The sequence below is a fragment of the Pseudophryne corroboree genome, chromosome 9 (genome assembly GCF_028390025.1).
Source record: "Pseudophryne corroboree isolate aPseCor3 chromosome 9, aPseCor3.hap2, whole genome shotgun sequence".
Taxonomy (NCBI): Eukaryota; Metazoa; Chordata; class Amphibia; order Anura; family Myobatrachidae; genus Pseudophryne; species Pseudophryne corroboree.
In genome coordinates this window covers 167,998,720-168,020,716 of record NC_086452.1, presented here as the reverse complement: position 1 = coordinate 168,020,716, position 21,997 = coordinate 167,998,720, and the positions used below count along the sequence as shown (strand labels likewise).

Below are 21,997 nucleotides of genomic sequence, written 5' to 3'. Positions count from 1 at the left end.
GTTTGTTTGTGCGGAACATGGTAGCCACATATCTTAAACCAGAAGTGTATTAATGCTATTACAAGTAAGTCTTTCACCAAGATGTCTGCGAACTTCACTACTTGTGTTCTTGGACAAATCGCACTGTCTCCCAATTTACCGGGGGTTAAATAATTGTTGAACTTGGTAGGGAAAAGTAGAAGCTGTTCTACCCCAAAACTAAACTAAAAGGTTTAAGTGTTGCGCAGATCGAACACAAGAATGGGGGAGAAATGTGATGCAAGTGGCTGTGACCATGGAATGATGGTATGGACACGGTGGTTTGGTTATCTCCAAAACAGAGATTATCTTGCGGAAGAGTTTCTAGAATGCTACACAAAACAAAAGCATCCGGTGAGAGCAGCAGTTCTCTGGGTAACATGTCTGGTTAGTGAGAGGGCTCAGAGAAGAACAGCCAGACTGGATCACGCAACAGTACCTCTAAATGCACAGCAAGTGGAACCTTGAAGCTTGTTAATAGTATTATTTAAATGGCCACAATCTACTATATACCATTTCTAATGGCTACATCCAGCATGATTGTCATAAAGCACATTTTGTCTCCAAGCTGTTTCCATAAATATAGCAATAAGCTCAGTTTTACTTGAAATACTTGGGTCTGATTATTATGTAAGTGCTCTGCCTCTAGCTTTAGTTCACGCCAACTTCCCCATCTTGTGTAATATCTTCTAGGTGTTTTCTCTTACGTCCTAGAGGATGCTGGGGTCCACATTAGTACCATGGAGTATAGACTGGTCCACTAGGAGCCACTGGCACTTTAAGAGTTTGAGTGTGTGGGCTGGCTCCTCCCTCTATGCCCCTCCTACCAGACTCAGTTTAGAAAATGTGCCCGGAGGAGCCGGTCACAGCTAGGGGAGCTCTCCAGAGTTTCTCTAGTAAAAGTTCTTTGTTTTTTTTTTAAGAGTTTATTATTTTACAGGGAGTCTGCTGGCAACAGCCTCCCTGCTTCGAGGGACTAGGGGAAGTAGTGTCCGCCCTGCGGGGTCTGAGCCACTATCTCCACTGACAGGACACTGAGCTCCTGAGTGGATCGAACATTCCCCGCCACAGGGGATCGCTCAGCACCAGCAGCATGCCGCCACCCCCTTACAGAGCCAGAAGATCAGTGGCGAGTTAGTCACCGGCCCCCCTGGCAAGTGGGGAGCTGGTGTGAAGATGGCGGCGACAGGGTATGGAGCGCAGTACTAACTGCGCTCTGGGGCTCAGCTGTAACATAGTGTGGCACTGTGAGGGGCGCCCTGAGCCAGCGCCTGCACCCTACACTGACCTCCAAGCCTGTCAGGGTCCCAGGATCGCTGCCAGCATTTTTCCTCAGGCCAGTATAATCTTCAGAAGAGCGGGAAGACAACGCCATGAAAGGGGGCGGAGCTTCTTGTCAGTGCGGACCCAGCAGCGTTCAGCGCCATTTTCCTGCCTGCAGAAGCGCTGACGAGGAGAGCTGTCCCTCCAGATCAACTCCAGCTGCCTTGTACGGTACCAGGGGGTTGTAGAATGGGGGGTGAGGCTGTGTAAAGTCTGTGTAGCCTATTAAGGTACACAGACTGCGCTGGTAGTGTTATTAGTTCTAACTTAAAAAGCGCTGTGTGTGGGTTGGCTCCAGTCTCTGTGTCTCTCTGTGGCATACCTGGGGGGGGGTATTTACTATCTCACACAGCCATGTCTAGGGACTCTGTGTCATATGCTGCAGAAGATGTTTCCTCTCAGGAGGGATCCATTCTATGTACACAGGATTGTACGGCTTTGTCTCAGATTCCCATTGTTAAAGCGAATACTGAAACTGAAACTCAGGTGTTGAAGAAGTCTATGGCAGTTAGGTCAGGCTCTGTCCCTATTCCTGCAAAATCTCCTAGCATGTTCCCACAGAAACGTGCACTTTCCCAAATCATGCGAGATGACACGGATACCGATTCTGATACTGCAGACGATGAAGGGGAGGTGCTGAGGTGGGCGGCATCCCTTGCTAAGGGGGTGCAGCTCATGATTGAGGACATTAGAAATGTGTTAAATATTAATGACACTACACCTGAGCAGGTTGAGGAGGCTTACTTCACTGACAATAAGAAAGCCTCGCTAACCTTCCCTGCATCTAAAGAATTAAACGCTATATTTGAAAAATCCTGGGAAAACCCGGAGAAAAAATTCCAGATCCCAAAAAGGATTCCGGTTGCTTTTCCCTTCCCTGAGGAAGATAGGAAAAAAATGGGTTAACCCACCCATTGTGGACGCATCTGTTTCCAGACTGTCTAAAAGGGTAGTTTTACCTGTCCATGGATTTACCGCATTCAAAGAACCGGCTGATCATAAAATTGACACTACGCTCAAATCCATTTACACTGCTTCAGGAGTGGCGTTAGGACCCACTATTGCCTGTGCATGGATTTCTAAAGCAATAGTAAAGTGGTCCGGCACATTACTAGTGGATTTGGATACAATGGATAGAAGTGACTTTGAATTGTTTTTACGTAACATACAGGATTCTGCGGGGTTCATGGTGGAATCCATGAAGGTCCTGGGTACGCTGACTGCACGGATATCTTCCATGTTGGTCTCAGCCCGCAGGGGACTCTGGCTACGCCAATGGTCTGCAGACGTGGAATCCAGAAGAAGTGTGGAGAACCTACCCTACACAGGTCAGGCTCTATTTGGGGAAGCGTTGGATGCGTGGATTTCCACGGAACCGCGGGTAAGTCATCTTTCCTTCCCTCTGCTACACCTTCTATGAAGAATCCATTTTCTTCAGCTGTGCCACAGTCCTTTCAGACCGCTATGGTAAAAATGTCCAAGCCTCCTACCACTTTCTTAAGAGGTGATCGAACAAAATCAAAAAAGCCTGCACCCGCAGGCTGCCAGGACCAGAGACCTGCTTCTGGTTCCTCAAAATCCTCAGCATTATGGTGGACCTCAAAGCCTGGAGGACGGGCTGGTGGGCGCGAGACTCAGACGTTTCAGACATGTCTGGGTGTCGTCCGGCCTGGATCCCTGGGTACAGGATATGGTGTCCCAGGGGATGTACAGACAGGAATTTCAAGAACTCCCACTTCACCGATTCTTGAAATCAGGTTTGCCAGCTTTGCTGACAGACAGGGCTGTCCTACCGGAAGCCATCCTAAAATTGGAAAAGTCACAGGGTTTTGTCCCAGTTCCACCTCATTTGCAAAACAAGGGTTATTATTCAAACCTTTTAGTGGTACCGAAACCGGATGGTTCGGTCAGACCAATTTTGAGTTTGAAATCGTTGAACCCTTACCTGAGGGTGTTCAAATTCTAAATGGAGTCTCTCAGAGCAGTGATTTCAGGTCTGGAGGAGGGAGAATTTCTGGTATCCCTGGATATCAATAATGCGTACCTCCACATTCCGATTTGTCTGACGCACCAGTCTTATCAAATAAAACAATGGAATAAAAACGGCAAAGAGGGATAGTACCCACTTCCAAAAAGGTAAACAAGTAATTAAAAAATGTGCTATATAAAATCCGGATAAAAATACGCTACTCACACTCCGGCTGTCGACACGTTTCAGCCCTAACTGGGCCTTTATCAAGACTTGTCTTGATAAAGGCCCAGTTAGGGCTGAAACGCGTCGACAGCAGGAGTGTGAGTAGCGTATTTTTATCCGGATTTTATATAGCACATTTTTTAATTACTTGTTTACCTTTTTGGAAGTGGGTACTATCCCTCTTTGCCGTTTTTATTCCATTGTTTTATGTGTTGCTGCATATGGTTCTTTCCATATATCTTTTTTTGCTCCATGTGTTAAATAAATATTTGTAACCCCCTACTTTTACTCCGTTGTGAGTGTTACAAATTCTTTTTTTGGGGGGGTTTATGAAAAACTACAAAGTTTAAACTACAAGCTGTATCCTTCAACTGGAACCTAAAGATACCTTGATAGGAGTTACACAGTACCTCGAATTGTGAGTTGTGGTACGCCATATTGGATCATTATTCTTACCTTAAGGAGAGAAAGATACCTTTATGAGCTTTTCACCCGCCCTCTGAGTGTGAGTGTTGGGGTACGCACCAGTTGTTTTCATCAAGAACCTATACAAGTCACTTCCCTGTCTGGCTGAGTTCCTTGTGTGTTACACCGGGTGCAATACGAATAATAGAAGTTACCTTCTTAAAGAAACCCTGATGTGTTTAATGTCCTCATTCTAAGTGTGAGTGGGGTACGCCTTGAATTCACTTCAGTCTTTCAGAGGCGCTTTACTAATTGCATTAAATACTAGCAATACCTACTACACATTGGTCGTTTTTTGTTACTTTGTTCTTTTTCATGTCATCTATGTTTGGAGACTTCACTAACAAAGTTCAAGCTATAAGTTGTATTCTTCACCTGGAACCTAAAGATACCTTGATAGGAGTTACACAGTACCTCGAATTGTGAGTTGTGGTACGCCATATTGCAGAGGTTCTCAAACTCGGTCCTCGGGGGCCCACACAGTGCATGTTTTGCAGGTCTCCTCCCAGAATCGCAAGTGAAATAATTAGCTCCACCTGTGGACCTTTTAAAATGTGTCAGTGAGTAATTAATACACCTGTGCACCTGCTGGGTTACCTGCAAAACATGCACTGTGTGTGCTCCCGAGGACCGAGTTTGAGAACCTCTGCCATATTGGATCATTATTCTTACCTTAATGAGAGAAAGATACCTTTATGAGCTTTTCACCCGCCCTCTGAGTGTGAGTGTTGGGGTACGCACCAGTTGTTTTCATCAAGAACCTATATAAGTCACTTCCCTGTTTGGCTGAGTTCCTTGTGTGTTACACCGGGTGCAGTATGAATAATAGAAGTTATTTTCTTAAAGAAACCCTGATGTGTTTAATGCCCTCATTCTAAGTCTGAGTGGGGTACACTTTGAATTCACTTCAGTTTTTCAGAGGCACTTTATTAATTGCATTAAGTATTACTTTGTTCTTTTTCATGTCATTTATGTTTGGAGACTTCACATCTATATGATCTGAACTGAGGAAACAACCCAGATAAAAAGAAAATCCTTAATTCAACCCAAAAGGGATGTAATGGTGATATCTTACTTCTTTCAGCGCTTGTGGTTTATTACAGTTTTTCACATTTCCGGTTTCTGTTTACATATCTAAATGTGGTGAAATTTTTTCGAAATCTGTTACATCTAAGCTGCATAGCGCCAGTTCGGACTACTCCCTATACGTTTGTTTTGGCAGTCGGTGTACATGTTTCCTCCACTTCCACTCATTCCAGGAGTTCTAAAACGCATAAGGAGAACAAGAGTTCAGGCAATCTGCATTGCTCCGGACTGGCCAAGTAGGATTTGGTACGCGGATCTTCTGGATCTACTGCTAAAAGAGCCGAGGCCTCTCCCTCTTCGACCTGCTGCAGCAGGGGCCGTTCGCTTATCAAGACTTACCATGGCTACGTTTGACAGCATGGAGGTTGAACGCCAGATTTTAGCTCGGAAGGGCATTCCGAACAAGGTTATTCCTACCCTGATACAGGCTAGGAAAGGAGTAACATCTACACATTACCATTGTATTTGGAAAAAATATGTATCTTGGTGTGAATCCAAGAAGTTTCCTATGGCGAAGTTTCAACTGGGACAGTTTCTCCTTTTCCTGCAAGCAGGTGTGGATATGGGCCTGAGGTTGGGATCCGTAAAGGTCCAGATTTCGGCCCTATCCATTTTCTTCTAGAAACAGTTGGCTTCCCTCCCTGAAGTTCAGACTTTTCTGAAAGGGGTTCTGCACATCCAGCCTCCCTTTGTGCTGCCTACGGCGCCCTGGGATCTTGACGTGGTGTTACAGTTCCTCCAATTGGATTGCTTTGAGCCTCTACCAAAGGTTGAGGTCAAGCTTCTCACGTGGAAGGCTGTCACTTTGTTGGCCTTAGCTTCTGCTAGACGTGTGTCGGAATTGGGGGCTTGATCTTGTAAGAGCCCCTACTTGATCTTCCATGAAGATAGAGCTGCGCTCCGGACACGTCAACAGTTCCTTTCGAAGGTTGTGTCGGCATTTCATATCAACCAACCTATTGTGGTGCCGGTTGCTACTGATTCCTCAATTTCATCAAAGTCCTTGGATGTTGTAAGTTCTCTGAAAATCTATATGAAGAGGACTGCTCGTCACAGAAAATCGGACTCTTTGTCCTGTATGGTCCCAAGAAACTTGGGTGTCCTGCTTCTAAGCAGACGATCTGTCGCTGGATTAGGTTCACTATCCAGCATGTGTATTCTAAGGCAGGATTGCCGTGTCCTACGTCTGTCAAGGCCCACTCTTCTCGTAAGGTGGGTTCTTTCTGGGCGGCTGCCCGGGGTGTCTTGGCTTTACAGCTTTGCGAGCGGCTACTTTATCAGGGTCGAACACGTTCGCTAAGTTCTACAAGTTTGATACTTTGACCTCTGAGGACCTTAAGTTTGGTCAGTCAGTTCTGCAGGAGCCTCCGCGCTCTCCCTCCCGTTCTGGGAGCTTTGGTACATCCTCATGGTACTAATGTGGACCCCAGCATCCTCTAGGACGTAAGAAAAATAGGATTTTAATTACCTACCGGTAAATCCTTTTCTCGTAGTCCGTAGAGGATGCTGGGCGCACGCCCAGCGCTTCGTGATCCTGCAGTGGTTACTTAGTTCAGTACTGCTTAGTTACTGTTTTGTTACTTGGTAAGTAATACTTGTTCAGCTGTTGCTGATGTTTCAAGCTAGTTAGCTTGGTTTGCCTTGTGTGTGAGCTGGTGTGAATCTCATCACTATCTGTGTAAAATCCTTCTCTCAAAGTTGTCAATCTCCTCGGGCACAGTTTCTAGACTGAGTCTGGTAGGAGGGGCATAGAGGGAGGAGCCAGCCCACACTCTTAAACCCTTAAAGTGCCAGTGGCTCCTAGTGGACCCATCTATACCCCATGTTACTAATGTGGACCCCAGCGTCCTCTACGGACTACGAGAAAAGGATTTACCAGTAGGTAATTAAAATCCTATTTTCTATTCCACCCAGGATAACCTATGTAGCGCACCCAAAATGGTCGTATTGCCTGATACCTTTCGTGGGTGGGTTATGTAACCTGTGGAACTTACTACGAACTCTGCATTACGCTCATTGTGCCCGTTATGATCACTGTTTTTCGTCTGTTCTCTTTGTACTGTAATACTAAACCTCTCTGCTGTGTTTTGGTGCTAGTAAAGCGACTTGAGTCCTGCTGAAGAAAATCTCTATGTAAATTAAATGATTACTTAAATGGCCTAAGCAGTCACCAGATCTCAATATAATGTGCAGCCGACAAATCTACAGCCTAATGATACGATGTCACATTGACCAACATCTCTAAGCAGCTTGTTGGGCCCATGTCATAATTTCAGTCTGTTCTGAGGCACAGAGATGGCATTACTAGAAAGGGGTACCTAAAAGTGGCCTCTGAGTATATGTGTGTTCTATATAGTTATAAAGTTACAAATATACTTTTTGCAGTACTGCAATGTTAACATTATAAGGCCAAAAATAAAATGAGTCCTCCATTCAGCACAAGGAAGTAGGTGACTTAATCGTCATTCTTTTTTGCATGCAGGAATGGGCTTCGGGGATCGAACCAGCACTTTCTGTGGAACCCCAGAGTTCCTGGCCCCAGAAGTACTTACAGAGACATCGTACACAAGAGCGGTTGACTGGTGGGGGCTGGGTGTCCTTATTTATGAAATGCTGGTTGGAGAGGTAGGTGTATGAAGTCACAAACTGTTCTTATGCTTTGAGCTTGCAAACGCATATACTGTACTTAAACTCGCCTTAGCGTTACTCATTATTAAATTTTATTTATAAAGCGCCACAAGTGGTTCGTAGCGGCGTACATACAGAACACATTAGAACAATACAGGGTAGGCACAACATCCTATTACAGTTACTAAAACTAAGCGGAGCACAATGACAGCACCACAAATGGCAATACACAATACAGCTGGAATGTAAGGTAAGAGAAGGAGTAATATATTAGTATAATATAAGGAGTAATATAGTATTACTAGCGGAGTGCAGCCATTGGGAGAGCTGAATGGCTATGAGTGACAGGAGAAGCGGGTTAAGCTGGGCATACACTATAGAATTATCTGGCAGACAATCTGCGGTTGGAATGAGATCCTGGTAGTGGATGAGAGCAACTGACAATCGACCATTTGCTCCCAAACACTGGAAAATAGACAAACCTGTCATATACAAATTGGTTAAGTCACGGACAGGTTTTGTCCATTTTCCATTGTTTAGGGTCAAATGGTCGATTGTGAGTTGCTCTCATCCATTACCAGGTTCTCCTTCCAACCACAGATTATCTGACAGATAATTCTATAGCGTATATGCCCAGCTTTAAACGGCCGCTGGGTAGGTGAGGGCTGTAGTTGAAGTGCAACACTAGAGGAGTGGGAGGACAGGAGGGAAGAGGGCCCTGCTGCAAGGAGCTTACAATCTAGGGGGGAGAGGGAAGACACAGGTGAATTCATGAGTTTATTAATAAATAATATAAAATAAATAAAAAGACTATGAACCCCAATTCCAAGTGCAGTGTAAGGAGATAACCATTGTATATCCGCTTAGAAAATGTATCAAACCAAAGAGCTTGACTTTATTTTTTAATATTGGGAAATGTTTGTATCTAAGATATATTTAATGCAAAATAAGACAAGACAAAGATGCTTCAACATTTCAGTGCTTTATTGCACTATCATCAGGATAAAAGATAACATACCAGTCTTACCTTATATATTATACACCCAAGTGAAAGGTTCCGCATCGGGAGCCCATCCGAAAAACCAGCCTGCGACAGTCCCCGCCGTGTCTGAGTTGTAAATATGTGGTACTGGGACTTATCTGTTTTACTGGCACATTGTATCATTATACCATAGCCTTTATGGTAGACTAGTGAAAAATGTATATACAGGTTGAGTATCCCATATCCAAATATTCCGAAATACGGACTTTTTTGAGTGAGATAGTGAAATCTTTGTTTTTTGATGGCTCAATGTACACAAACTTTGTTTAACACACAAAGTTATTAAAAATATTGTATTAAATGTCCTTCAGGCTGTGTGTATAAGGTGTATATGAAACATAAATGAATTGTGTGAATGTACACACACTTTGTTTAATGCACAAAGTTATAAAAAATATTGGCTTTAATTACCTTCAGGCTGTGTGTATATGGTGTATATGAAACATAAATGCATTCTGTGCTTAGATTTAGGTCCCATCACCATGATATCTCATTATGGTAGGCAATTATTCCAAAATACGGAAAAATCCCATATCCAAAATACCTCTGGTCCCAAGCATTTTGGATAAGGGAGACTCAACCTGTATTTGAAATACAGGATGTAAGTTTACAGGAATACCACTGGTAGGAAATGAGAGCGTTTAAATAGTTCCTTTTATAGCGGTGCCTGTGTGTGGTGGTTTGCTTTACCACATCACAGATCACGCTTTCCTGAGTCAGTGTATTCCCTATCTTGTTTTGCACAGTCCCCCTTTCCTGGAGATGATGAAGAGGAAGTATTTGACAGTATAGTCAATGATGAAGTCAGATATCCACGGTTCCTGTCTACAGAAGCCATCTCTATTATGAGAAGAGTAAGTTACCAGTGTCACATATGATGTGTCCTTTATCCATATTAATTGAATTATTTTGTAGGTTGTGTTTAGTTTTACCATTTCCCTTTCTATTATTTTTTTTTAAACATACCATTTGCCAATAGCCATTATCTTGTGGGGTTTTTATCTCATTGCTCCAAGCACTGAAATATTGTATAACTTGCTAAAGGTTTTTAATGCATCCCCAATTTAGGATTTGCCTTTTATATATTGCCTGTATTTATGCTGTGCTAGTAAGAGAGGCAGAGCAGATTTCTGTAACCTAATTCTTCTGGCGTTTTACTAAATTGTCATTATTTGATATGTAAATCGCCAGTAGTAGCACATTATTATTTTTTATTTTATTTTTTTACTCCAAACATGAGTACTCCTTTATGTTCGGATCAATCAAAAACCTGATTGCTCAATTTAAAAAAAGGTGTTTTTTTTTCTCCCCAGCTGTTGAGGAGAAATCCAGAGCGCCGTCTAGGGGCAGGTGAAAAGGATGCGGAAGATGTGAGGAAACATCCGTTCTTTAGAGTAAGTGCTGTTTCTCCTATAATTCTCTTTCCTAGATACTTGCATATTTAACCAGGGAGTGTGCAGAGAAAATTATTAAAGTGAAAGTTAGGAAACCGCTTTAGGCCCGTATCCTGGCAGTATAGTGGCATGTTTTTCTTTGTTATGAAGTGTGAGTATTGCCCTATTGCTGATTGTACACCTTGTATACAGTATATGGCCAGTCTGCAAACCATATGCATGCATCATTTGATATGTCTTTATTTTATTTTGGCAGCATATAGACTGGCACGCATTATTGGCGAAGAAGGTGAAACCTCCATTCGTGCCCACAATCAAAGGACGGGAGGACGTGAGCAATTTTGACGATGAATTTACCTCAGAAGCCCCCATTTTAACCCCTCCCCGGGAGCCAAGGTTATTAACAGAGGATGAGCAAGAAGCATTCAGAGATTTTGACTATGTTGCGGATTGGTGCTGAGAGAGGGGGACACTGTGAAACTGGAGAGACATGGCTCACAATATGACAACCGAAAAAGCAAATCGTTCCTCACTGCTTTGTGCCATCTACAGCTCCTGACTTTTTTTTCTTTTAAAATCACATGAAGATTCTTTTTAAAGTACTTTGTAATACAAATGTGTGTGAACTCTACAGCAGAGTGGCCACTTCCAACATACACCCATATTATTTTTATAACTGAGCACTGGAAAGCAACTTTTATACCTGGTCTGTTAACACAAGGATGCAGGCCCTGCAATACTCCCTTACATATCTGTCCTCCATCCTCTTGCTGACTCTCTCTACTTGCGGATAACAGAACTTTGGTCTAGAACAAATATATTTAATTTTAAAAGTTAAATTCAAGGAGCAGCCTTAGCAACTTTAAGGCTCAAGCTTTGCAATAATCCTTTTCATTACCCAGAGAAGATACTGTTAAATGTTTTAGAATTTTTTTTTCTTTACTTTCCAAACAGAAGAAATTATGCTTTACATAGACCTTGATCTCTAAATGTTTTTGGGGTAAGGTCGATCAAAAAACTTTTCAAGCAAGAGCCTCTAAAACTCGGATGGTCAAAAGTCTGTAATCTACCACATATAATGTACTGATCTGGCATCTAGAGTTAATTTGGTTTTCAGTTACAATGAGCTTTGCTTTGGTGAAGTAATACACTTTAACAGTTCATTATTGTGTTGGACCTGGGTCGTTGTCTAATTTGACTCCACAGACACTGGTTGCAGCTAGTGTTCTTTCAGAACATATAGATTTTCCAGAAACCAACAGTGCAACAGTAGAACGTCCACTATAGAGAACTAGAACACAAAAGGACAACTAGCTCCATCTCTCCATTACTGCTAACACTATTCTAAGTGTTGCTGGTTATATAAGGGTCAGGCATGATTCGACTGAGGCATTGATAAGACACCTATAGAAGGGATATCCTGAAAAGTAGACTTGGCTACTTGAATAAATGATTGTCTGTGCATTGTGTACTTGATCAAACTAACCATGTTTACAAAAAAATGTAGTCTCTAATGTAGCTGCAACCCACCGCCTTCTGCCCAGGTTTCAATGGATGCACCGTGCATTTGCAATATGCTGCTGTCTGCGTTTTCTGCATTGCAGAAGTCCGTAAGCCAGTTAGCACAGCAGTCCACCTTTGAATGTAATACCACAAGTTATCTGTCTACATCTTGTCCTGTTCATCGTTGTCTTTGGGTTTGCATTAATGAACTGCAACAAGAGATGCCTTGTTTATGTGAAGTCCTACAATATTTATTAGAGAGAGAAAAAAAAAAGTTTGTCCATTGTTATATTTTTTTAATGCCTTAACTCTTGTGAGACAACCATGAGCTTCCAACAGGGAATTACACAAAGTGTACCAAAGTCACTTGCCAAATACTTTGCCTTGCAGCATTCTAACTACATAGATGTCAGTGTGTCAACCAACACATTGCTCAACAGTGGTGTTATGGCTACTGTGCCAATGAATTCACTAGCCGAGGAAAGAGCAAGACATTTGCATGATGTACACACTACTTCTATGAAAGGGGGAACAGTCAGATAAACTATCATTGTAATTGTGACTATATACAAATGCATTTTACATGTTAAATTGAAAATAACAGTCAGTCTGTACCAGACTTCAGTGAAAATGTTTCTGTTCTGTACTAGGACTCATGTTGCAGTATAGCATCCAGTAGCAACTAAGCACACGTTGGCTTTCTGCTTTATAAAGTCGACTAGTAACTTGGTTGCTCAAGGTTACAGCATATTCATGTGCACCGTGGTAAGTACCTAGGTACTTGCACTGTAGACTGTGTATTGGGCTCCTTCTGAAAAGAAAAATGCAAGTTTAATTTTTAAATCTTTTAACCACGCGACAATCAGTGAGTACAGATGGCATGATTTCAGTCAACAGAAAGGCTTGTGGGCTGCTTTTAAATGATCGTGCTCCTGCTTGAGAAAATGCTCAGAAAAAGCTCTTGCGTTTCCTATATTTTTAGTAACTGTTCCTTTTCATATCCCACGCATTGCTGTATTCCCCAAATTGTAACCGTGCAGTTGTTTTAATTTACAAAGTGCTCCTTTAGTAATTGAAAATGACAGGGTTGATAGATGGCCTCCAATACTTGGAGATGAAGTGCTTTCTGGGTCAGCCTGTACCTAAGCTACGATCACGTATCTTATGCATACCCTACACTAGTATTTATGGAGCATGCAATCTTTCTGGGTGTGAACACCTTGGCAATGACCACATGGACGGGAGATAATCTACTATTTGATTTTTAAAAAAAAGTACACTAAACCAACACTCGGGCCACTGGATTTCTCATTCTTACGCATCTGAGGGTAAACGCAATATGTTGTAACAGAATGTATAAATATTTTTGATAATATTGTATATTTTATAATCCTATTGTAACACTAATTGTAGCTGTACCTCAAAGCCTGAAGATAAAGCTTATGTTCTGCCTTTTTACTGACTGTTGGGCTCTGTTGGACCCTTCCAACAGTAGAGAGATTAATATTATATATTTTGTTTACTAGAGTTCGGAAACTAGTAAATGTCTTGTGTGTGTCTGAGATCGCTCATATTTCCTTGTTTATCTGGGCTGGAGATGGTAGGATACAGGAAGTACCTCACATCGGCTAGACATGACGTGAAAATCAATCCGCTTTGGTGAGAAACTCTGTATCAAGGAATTGTCATTTGATATCCAAATATTTTATAGTAAATTAATTTAAAGTGTAAAGAACTGTATCCAGCGTTTTAAACTGCATCTGTTCTTTGTACACAGCAGAGGATGCCATTTTGTTATGTGCCTCAATATTCCTGAGAATGCAGTCATTCAGACAGGAACTGGTCACATGACTGATGTTCCGTAGTCCTCTAGGATGTTCCTAGAATTGAGTCTGGATTTTCGTGAATATTGGCATAAACAACAAAATGGCTGCCTCTTTGAGAAACTATGAAAGGTCTATACATGAAGCAGTGAAAAAAAGTGTAGAAGTGAGCCAGTGGTGAAGCTGCCCATGGCAACCAATCAGTGTTGAGGTAACATTCATAAAATGCATTGTATAAAATTATACGTAGCAGCTGATTGGTTGCCATGGGCAACTTCTCCACTTAGTCACTTTTCACTGTTTCATGAAAAGACTCCTATATCTGCTGCATAAACACAGCTGTATGATAGGAGCATGGGATTACTAAGGAAATATGAGCTTGTACTGTTTTTTGTTAGTAAATCTTTATTTTTAGATACTATGCTTTTGAGGTGCATTTTTTCTATTTGATTGTTTTATGTAGTAAGACAGCTGTGTGCAGAAAGGCTTCTTAGCATTTTAACTGACATTTTATCAATGTAAACCACATAATGTACATAACTTGTAGTTTAATGGAATCACTAGACATTATATGCCGGGGTATGTCACAAACGTAAGCTGAAAAGAAGCACTAATTTTAGAAGGGTTTTGTTTTGTTTTTCGTTTTTTTGTTTTTGTTCTGTTTTTTTTTTATACAAATAACTATTTTTAGGCAAATTATGATTTTAAACTCTAGATTGTAAATATATTTTGCTATAGCTGTAAGTGGCTGCTAAAGCACTTTGTAAGGAAATTAGAGTATTTTTAGGATGGTACACTATGCATTGATATTAAATGTGCCTTTAAGAAATGTCATTCTACAATGGAGTGTTTTTGCAGTCATTAAGTCATATGAATGCACAAATTAAATCCTTTCAAATAGATTTCAAGTCTCATGTAATAATTTTTTTGTTTCCTTTGCTTAAAACAATTGTTTATTATTTTTTTATTTAGTTAACCCATCTCCCCCCCCCCCCCCTTCCCCCCAAAAGAACCCCACAAGAAAAAACGAAATCCGTAAATACTCCAATTGTTGATGCTGGGCAGACTGACCTTGGCTTGCTGGTGTCAATGGTTCTGTAAGTGATTTTGTCACAGCTTTTGAAAAAAATAAAATAAACATGTCACACAAACCTATCACTATCAAACACCTAAGTATATTGAATGCAGTTATAGTTCTTAAACCTGTCCTCCAGTACTGCCAAACTCCCCATTATGTGACTTCCCATACAGATGACACCCACCTGTGCAATGGTCCACGACACGTGGTTAGACTACACATTTTCATATTATGGGAAGGGGAATTTGTTGCACTCACTAAGTATCCTCCTGATCTAAGGGTTTATGGTCAGTGAGTACGGTACATTAGGAAAGGCCTGATACAATGTGCTATAAATTACTGATTTATTAAATCAAGAAGGGTAGAAAAATACAATGCTCTTAGGGATGCATAGAACAAAAGTGAGGGTGGAGGGGTGCTCAAAACCTGTGTATTGGGCAGTACGGATGGTGTAATGCAGTGGTTCTCAAACTCTGTCCTCAGGACCCCACACAGTGCATGTTTTGCAGGTAACCCAGCAGGTGCACAGGTGTATTAATTACTCACTGACACATTATAAAAGGTCCACAGGTGGAGCTAATTATTTCACTTGTGATTCTGTGAGGAGACCTGCAAAACATGCACTGTGTGGGGTCCTGAGGACCGAGTTTGAGAACCTGTGGTGTAATGGTTAGCATTACTGCCTCACAGCACTGAGGTCATGGGTTTGATTCCCTCCATGGACCTAACTGTGCAGAGATTTTGTGTATTCTCCCCATGCTAGCTTGGGTTTCCTCCGGGTACTCTGGTTTCCTCCCACAATCCAAAAATACACTGGTAGGTTAATTGGCTCCCAACAAAATTAACCCTAGTGTGAATGTACGTGTTTCATGTGTAAGGGAATATAGATTTCTCATACGTCCTAGAGGATGCTGGGGTCCACTTCAGTACCATGGAGTATAGATGGTTCCGCAGGAGCCATGGGCACTTAAAGACTTTTCAAGGGTGTGAACTGGCTCCTCCCTCTATGCCCCTCCTCCAGACCCCAGTTTTAGAAATGTGCCCAGGCAGACTGGATGCACTACAGGGGAGCTCTACTGAGTTTCTCTGAAAAGACTTATGTTAGGTTTCTCCTTCATCCACTAGGGGCCACTGGAGCGTAGTTACAATGGGGAAATAGTAGGCAGTAATTGGGAGCTGGCACTTTAAAAATTCTCTCACTGTGGCTAGCTCCTCCCCTACTATCTCCCCTCCAAGCCAGTCTTAGTTTAGTGCCCGAGGTGAGCTGGTTCACTTGGGTTTAGCTGAAGAATTTTTACTTTTTTCTTTATTATTTTATTTTTCTTCACACATGCACAGACTGGCAGCTCTGCCACTGCCAGTCTGCACCGCGGGAGCTGCCGGCGGGGTCCCATCGCAGCTGCGTGCGGCTCGGGATGGGCCCCGGCTGAGGGAGACACTGAGCTCTCCTGAGTTGGCGGACACCGCTGCGTGCGGCGCGTGTCGGGACCACTCCATCCAGCAGAAGATTCCGGCAGCACGGCAGCGGTGAGTATCAGTGGCCGGACACCGCTGCGTGCGGCGCGTGTCAGGGTCACTCCGTCAGCAGAAGATTCCGACAGCACAATATACGTGGCCGGACACCGCTGCTTGCGGCGCGTGTCGGGGCCGATCGGTCGAGCAAGACACCGCTGAGTGCGGCTCCTGACAACACTACATCAGGACAGCGGTGAGTACAATCTCCCCCCTCCAGACTGATGTATGTTTTTACTTGATTTAATGTGTAGGCGCACTTACTGATTTGAACTTTGCGCCATTATGTGGGGGGCGGAGCTTCAGCCCGCTCTGTAAGCGGGCTCAGCGCTCTTCACTACACGGCTGCAGCATAGGCAGCCGGGTGATATATAATACATTCTCCCTGCGGGTAATGCACAGGCTCTCCTCTCCCCGACCGCAGCACTCCACGCTCCCCGGCCGCAGCATACAGGCGGCCGGGGAGATACATCTCTCCACTTAAGACCGTTCCCCGGCCGCAGCATACAGGCGGCCGGGGAGATACATCTCTCCACTTAAGACCGTTCCCCGGCCGCAGCATACAGGCGGCTGGGGAGATGCATCTCTCTACTTAAGACCGTTCCCCGGCCGCAGCATACAGGCGGCCGGGGAGATACATTTACACACTCCGTTCCCCGGCCGCAGCATACAGGCGGCCGGGGAGATGCATTTACTAAGTGAGGCGGCCGGGGAATACAAGGACGCTTTCCGCTGACTATGCAGTGGATTCAAATTTGGCGCCGAAGCAAGGGGGCGGAGCTAACTCCCGCTCTGTACGGCGGGCTCTCGCCGCTGCAGCATGACATCGCCGCTCCACAGTTCCCCGCTCCCCGGGCCGCTCAAAGCTCATTTCCTCTCCTGGCTGTGCAGGGAGGATTCTGTGCATAGTACAAGGTATGAGGGGGGGTGATAGCTTATAACAGCGGGCTCCCCGGCGGCGGCTCCCAGCTCGGTTACTGTCTCTAGGCAACACACCTGTCTCTGGGGGTTTTAGTTTTTCTAGGCATTGTTGCTGCTGAAATATAGCTACATTCCTCCCTGCAGGGGAGTCCTCTGCCCTGCATTTTATACTTGTAGATCAGGGAACCTGCTCTATTACACATAGACAGTATTTATCTACCCTATTAGGTTCACATACACAGTATTTCTCTACCCGGTTGGGTTCACTGTGGTGAGTGTGTGTGTGTGTGTGTGTGTGTGTGTGTATGTATGTGTGTATATGTATATATATATATATATATATGTATATAGATAGATATGTTTATATATATATATATATATATATATATATATATATATATATATATATAAACATAAGTGTGTGTGGGTATGTATATAGATATGTACATACAATACCATATATAGGGGATAAAACAAACACTTCCGCAATGTTTTCTAATAACAAAATACCCCACCTTGCCACATAACATTTTCCCCCATCTTTTCTCGCAGGCTGGTCACCATTTTGGAAAGCCAGCGCAACCTCCGAGAAACTTCTGGTGCACCTAAATTAGCGGTACACTACATACAGGGTGGGGTGTTGCCTTCCCTTTATTATTCCTTGGTGTCACTAGTTACTAATGCTATTAGTAATTTGGGGAATGTATTTAAGGCATCAGACAAATAGCGATGTGGCTCAGTACGCTAGTAGCGGGTATCTGAACATCCAAAAAAAAAAAAAAAAAACTTTAAGGGGAGCTCCTATAGCCTAGTGGCTAAGACTCCTGTCCCACAGCGCAGCGCTACTGGTTCAGGTCTCCGCTGCTCCAGAAAGTTTATTTGAATCGTGTCGGTCACACATTATAGTGCAGACCTTACATAGGGCTGTGTTTATTTAACCACCTTTTCTCCTTTAGTTTGTCTCACCTGGGATAGTCAAAGAATTCCCTCTTAGGTGTGAAGTATGCGGTGGAGCCATCTGCTTAGCCCTCCACGCACCTGCATGACACTCCTGTTTGAACAGCTCAGATTATACAGGTAATGTCGCTTTTAACCAGAGACCTTGTACGTCATTTCACCTCTCCAGGTTTCTAAAGGAACCTTGTTAACCTTCCATGTTACAATACTAATGATGTCTGTTTTCTGGGGAGTCTGAACCAGTGTCTCAGAATATCCAGGTGCATTGTACAGCAGTTCGGCTGATACTGCAGGTAAAGGAGACGGACACGTCAAGTCCATCAGGGTTCGACGCCGATGACGAAATGGCAGCGACTGGTCCAGTTTCGGAGTAGCTGGACATGCTCCGGTAGGCGGCCGGCAGACACCCGAATACACAATTTAAGGTATCAAACAATGTTTGTTTTCCTATCCTTTCCCCGCAGACGGCACAAAAGGGTATCAGAACCTCTCTAGGGTATACCCCTTAATGTATCGCCGGCCCAACAAGCTGCCGTTTTCCTGAGGCAACCTGGCTCAGGGATCCATCGAAAGCACATATACGGCAGCAGGGTTCTACCTTGTCCGGAGCAGGTAGGTTGTGGAACAATTGTCCTCTAGGTTACTGGATGTTTTACATCAGGATCAATTGATACTTTGGTACAGGTCAGAATCACGATTCTGCTTTATGTTCTTTGGAGGTCTCAACGTCTGTAGACTCGGAACCTGCATTTTCGCTTGGACTGTCTTAACCCGACGACCTCTGGGGCTGCGACAGTGACAGGTGAACATGAAATCCTACGGGGCAGATGGTTCAGGGGAAGGAACTTTCTGCAGGATTTCATTGGAGGTAAGTCCACTTTGATTTCTCCTACTACTGCCCCAGCTCCAAGACAGACCTTTATCGGTCTTTCCTTTAGATTTTTCCGTACCCTTTCAAGCTTTCGACTCCACACGGGCGATATCTCCGTACCCAGGGGGTCTCAGGGTATAAAGGCTGAAGCAGAGGTTCAACATCCTCGGTCCAGTCTGATTTTCGGTCATCCTATACACCCACTACAGGTCAGACTTTCCTACCACCTGGAGGGTCCCAGGGTAGGCGCTGGTCGGTGGGACAAGGCATGGGCGGTTACAGACTGGATTTTGGGGTACGACCGTCTCAGGAGTCCCTCGGCATGGATCGGCCGCTTTACAATGACGAGTCATAATGCAGGTGGCGCTCTATATGCTTCTAATCGCAAAGGGTGTTGTTCCCTGTTTTTCACATATCATTTGAATCGGGACTGTTCTCAGGCCTTGGTTTTCTTTTCACGTTCCGAAGCCAGTTGGCTCGGCCAGGCCTATTCTGGCCTTAGAATCCTTTCAGTCTGTGATTGCTAGTTTGAACAAAAAAGGGAGTTTTACGTGTCCCTTGTCTTCAGAGATGCCGGTTTACTGATTTTCGCTGGTTTCCTTATCGGGCTTTTCTCAGATTCGCATTATAGGATTCTTATTTTCACTGTCAGTCCTTTCCTTTCGGTCTCTCTTCCGCTCCCACAGGGTTCAGGAAGATCACAGAATAACTCTTTTTCAAGGGCAGGAGGTGACGTTGGTTCCCTAATAGGACAATCTACTGCTACTATCCCACTCTGTACATTAGGGGCTTCTGAAGATCCGGAGGATCCAGGAGCTTCTGGTTCGACACAGATCCAATTTATGCTCCTCATAAACGTTTTCTCAACAGGGTCCGTCGGGGGATTTTTCCTTCCTCGGTACCAGGTACTCTATTTCTTCAGTCAAGCTGCGACGCATGAGTGGTCGCCTACATTCCCCTCTGAGCGGGGGACAACAATCTTCTTTCCAGGTCAAGCCACCAGGTCAGACTCCCGAGTGAGGGAACATTCCCCGGAGTTTGGTCAGCTGGTCCGCTATGGGCGGAGATTTCGGATCGACCTCAGGGCGTTCTGACTGACTCTTTAACCCTTTCCTACTCTCGGACGTGAGCTCTGGCGGCAATAGCCGAGGATGACCTCAGGGTTCCTGGGAGTTTCGGGTTATTCTATCCTGCCTCCTTTTCTATTTCTACCTCACGGTCGATAACACAGGAAGGGAATATGCGTGCTAGTCCTCTCCGTGGCTCTGGTTGGGCCTCGCATGACTTGAAGATACAGCTACACTTGTTGTCAGTAGAGGAGCCTTGGCTCCTACCTCGACTGGACTGTCTACTTCAACAGGGTCCTTTTCTTTGTTCATCTTACACTGGTTTCGTTTAACCGTGTGACTGTTCACGAGACCTCAGAAGGGAGGAGTTCCCTAGTTCGGTTAGGCCTACTGGGCCCCAATTTCAGAAGTCTGTTACCTCTTCTCGCTTTTGCAAAAACTTTAAGGAACTTAATAAGGATAAAAAGGGGTTTTCCCCTTCTTTCAGTTACCATTCAGCCGTCATCTTGGGTTTCTCTGGGAGGTTTTGCTCGGCTGCGCTTCAAAACACATTGACCTGAATTTTGGGTCTCTTCCTTTTTCGGTTTTCTTCCAAAAGAGATTTGCCTGGCGGCCGTAAGTTCGGCCTCTCTTTCAGAGAGTACTCTATTGACAACTCCCCCGGCTGAACTTCGGCCTCAGCGGTCGTTCCTTCCAGAGGGGATGTACGTTTTTCATATAAATCTGACACTAGTGTATTTCAGTCCTCTTTGAATGTTGTCAGGGCTCGCCGACTCTCTCTACAGAGGTCTTAGGCTATTCAACGAAGTGTTTTTTCTCTTTGTTCTGTACGATGCTCCCGTACTAAATAGCCGGGGTCCCAGCATATGCTAGGCTGTTGGATACATCTGACAATCGGACAGTCTCCTTGGCGGTTGCTCGGGAGCCTCCGTTTTCCTTTTCAGCGCACTTTACGCGCGTTGTGGGACCTTCGTGGGCAGCTGCCCGTGGGGTCTCCATGAATACTTTGTCGGGTGACTACTTGGTCGGACCGACATTCGTTTTGTCAAATTCTACAAGTTTGACACTTTCGCGGCCTCTGCATCACAGTTTGGCCGAGTGGTTTTACAGGACTCTCAGCGCTCTCCCACCCGTTTTGGGAGCTCTGGGACGTACCCATTGTAACTACGCTCCAGTGGCCCCTAGTGGATGAAGGAGAAATCAGGATTTTGGTACTTACCGATAAATCCCTTTCTCCGTTTCCACAGGGGCCACTGGACGCCCGCCCAGCGCTGTTCCTCCTTGTTTTTTGCTTAACTGTATGCAGATCACCATATGACTGCTTGTTGAGTTCAGGCTAGCCTGGTTTTTTGTCAGGTTCGGTTCCAGGTTTGGTTTAGGTTATCCTGGTTTACAGGGCGTCATTAACCTCCTCTACCTTACGGTTTGTTTATTCCAGCTCTCCTCGGGCACAGTTTTACGTAGACTGGCTTGGAGGGGAGATAGTAGGGGAGGAGCTAGCCACAGTGTGAGAATTTTTAAAGTGCCAGCTCCCAATTACTGCCTACTATTTCCCCATTGTAACTACGCTCCAGTGGCCCCTGTGGAATTGGAGAAAGGGATTTATCGGTAAGTACCAAAATCCTGATTTTTTATTTTCAGGGAGAACTGCTGGCAACAGTCTCCCTGCTTCGTAGGACTGAGGGGGCAGAAGTAGGAACCAACTTCCTAAAGTGTTTCATGGCTCTGCTTCTGGCTGACAGGACACCATTAGCTCCTGAAGGGAACTGAACGCTAGCCGTGCCTAGATGCTCACTCCCACAGCACGCCGTCACCCCCCTCACAGAGCCAGAAGACAGGTGAGTAAAAGAAGACAGATCTTCAATCAAGAAAGTAATGGCTAAAGGTAACACGCGGCTGGCGGGAGCGCAGCGCGCCATGTTGCCCACACATACACAGTCACTGGAGGGTGCGGGGGGGCGCCCTGGGCAGCATGAAACCTATGAATAGAAGAAAAGATAGATATACACACTCCAGCGCTAAGGAGAATACCACATTCAGAATTTATATTCAAAAAACTCCATGCGGAAACACTTATCACCAGTGTGAATAATAAAACAATTGGTAGTACTTAAC

At 44.3% G+C, this 21,997-nt stretch overlaps 1 protein-coding gene across 5 annotated transcripts in view; it reads left to right on the top strand.

Moving 5' to 3' along the window:
- PKN2 (protein kinase N2) overlaps positions 1-14,378 on the top strand; it is a 308,544-nt gene extending 294,166 nt beyond the window's left edge. For all 5 annotated transcript variants that reach the window (XM_063939946.1, XM_063939945.1, XM_063939944.1 and 2 more), the window contains 4 exons: positions 7,569-7,711; positions 9,503-9,610; positions 10,070-10,150; positions 10,407-14,378. In XM_063939946.1, coding sequence (XP_063796016.1) covers positions 7,569-7,711; positions 9,503-9,610; positions 10,070-10,150; positions 10,407-10,610 — 536 coding nt within the window. In that variant the 3' untranslated portion in view covers positions 10,611-14,378. The remainder of the gene's footprint in view (positions 1-7,568; positions 7,712-9,502; positions 9,611-10,069; positions 10,151-10,406) is intronic.
- The last annotated feature ends 7,619 nt before the right edge of the window (positions 14,379-21,997 follow it).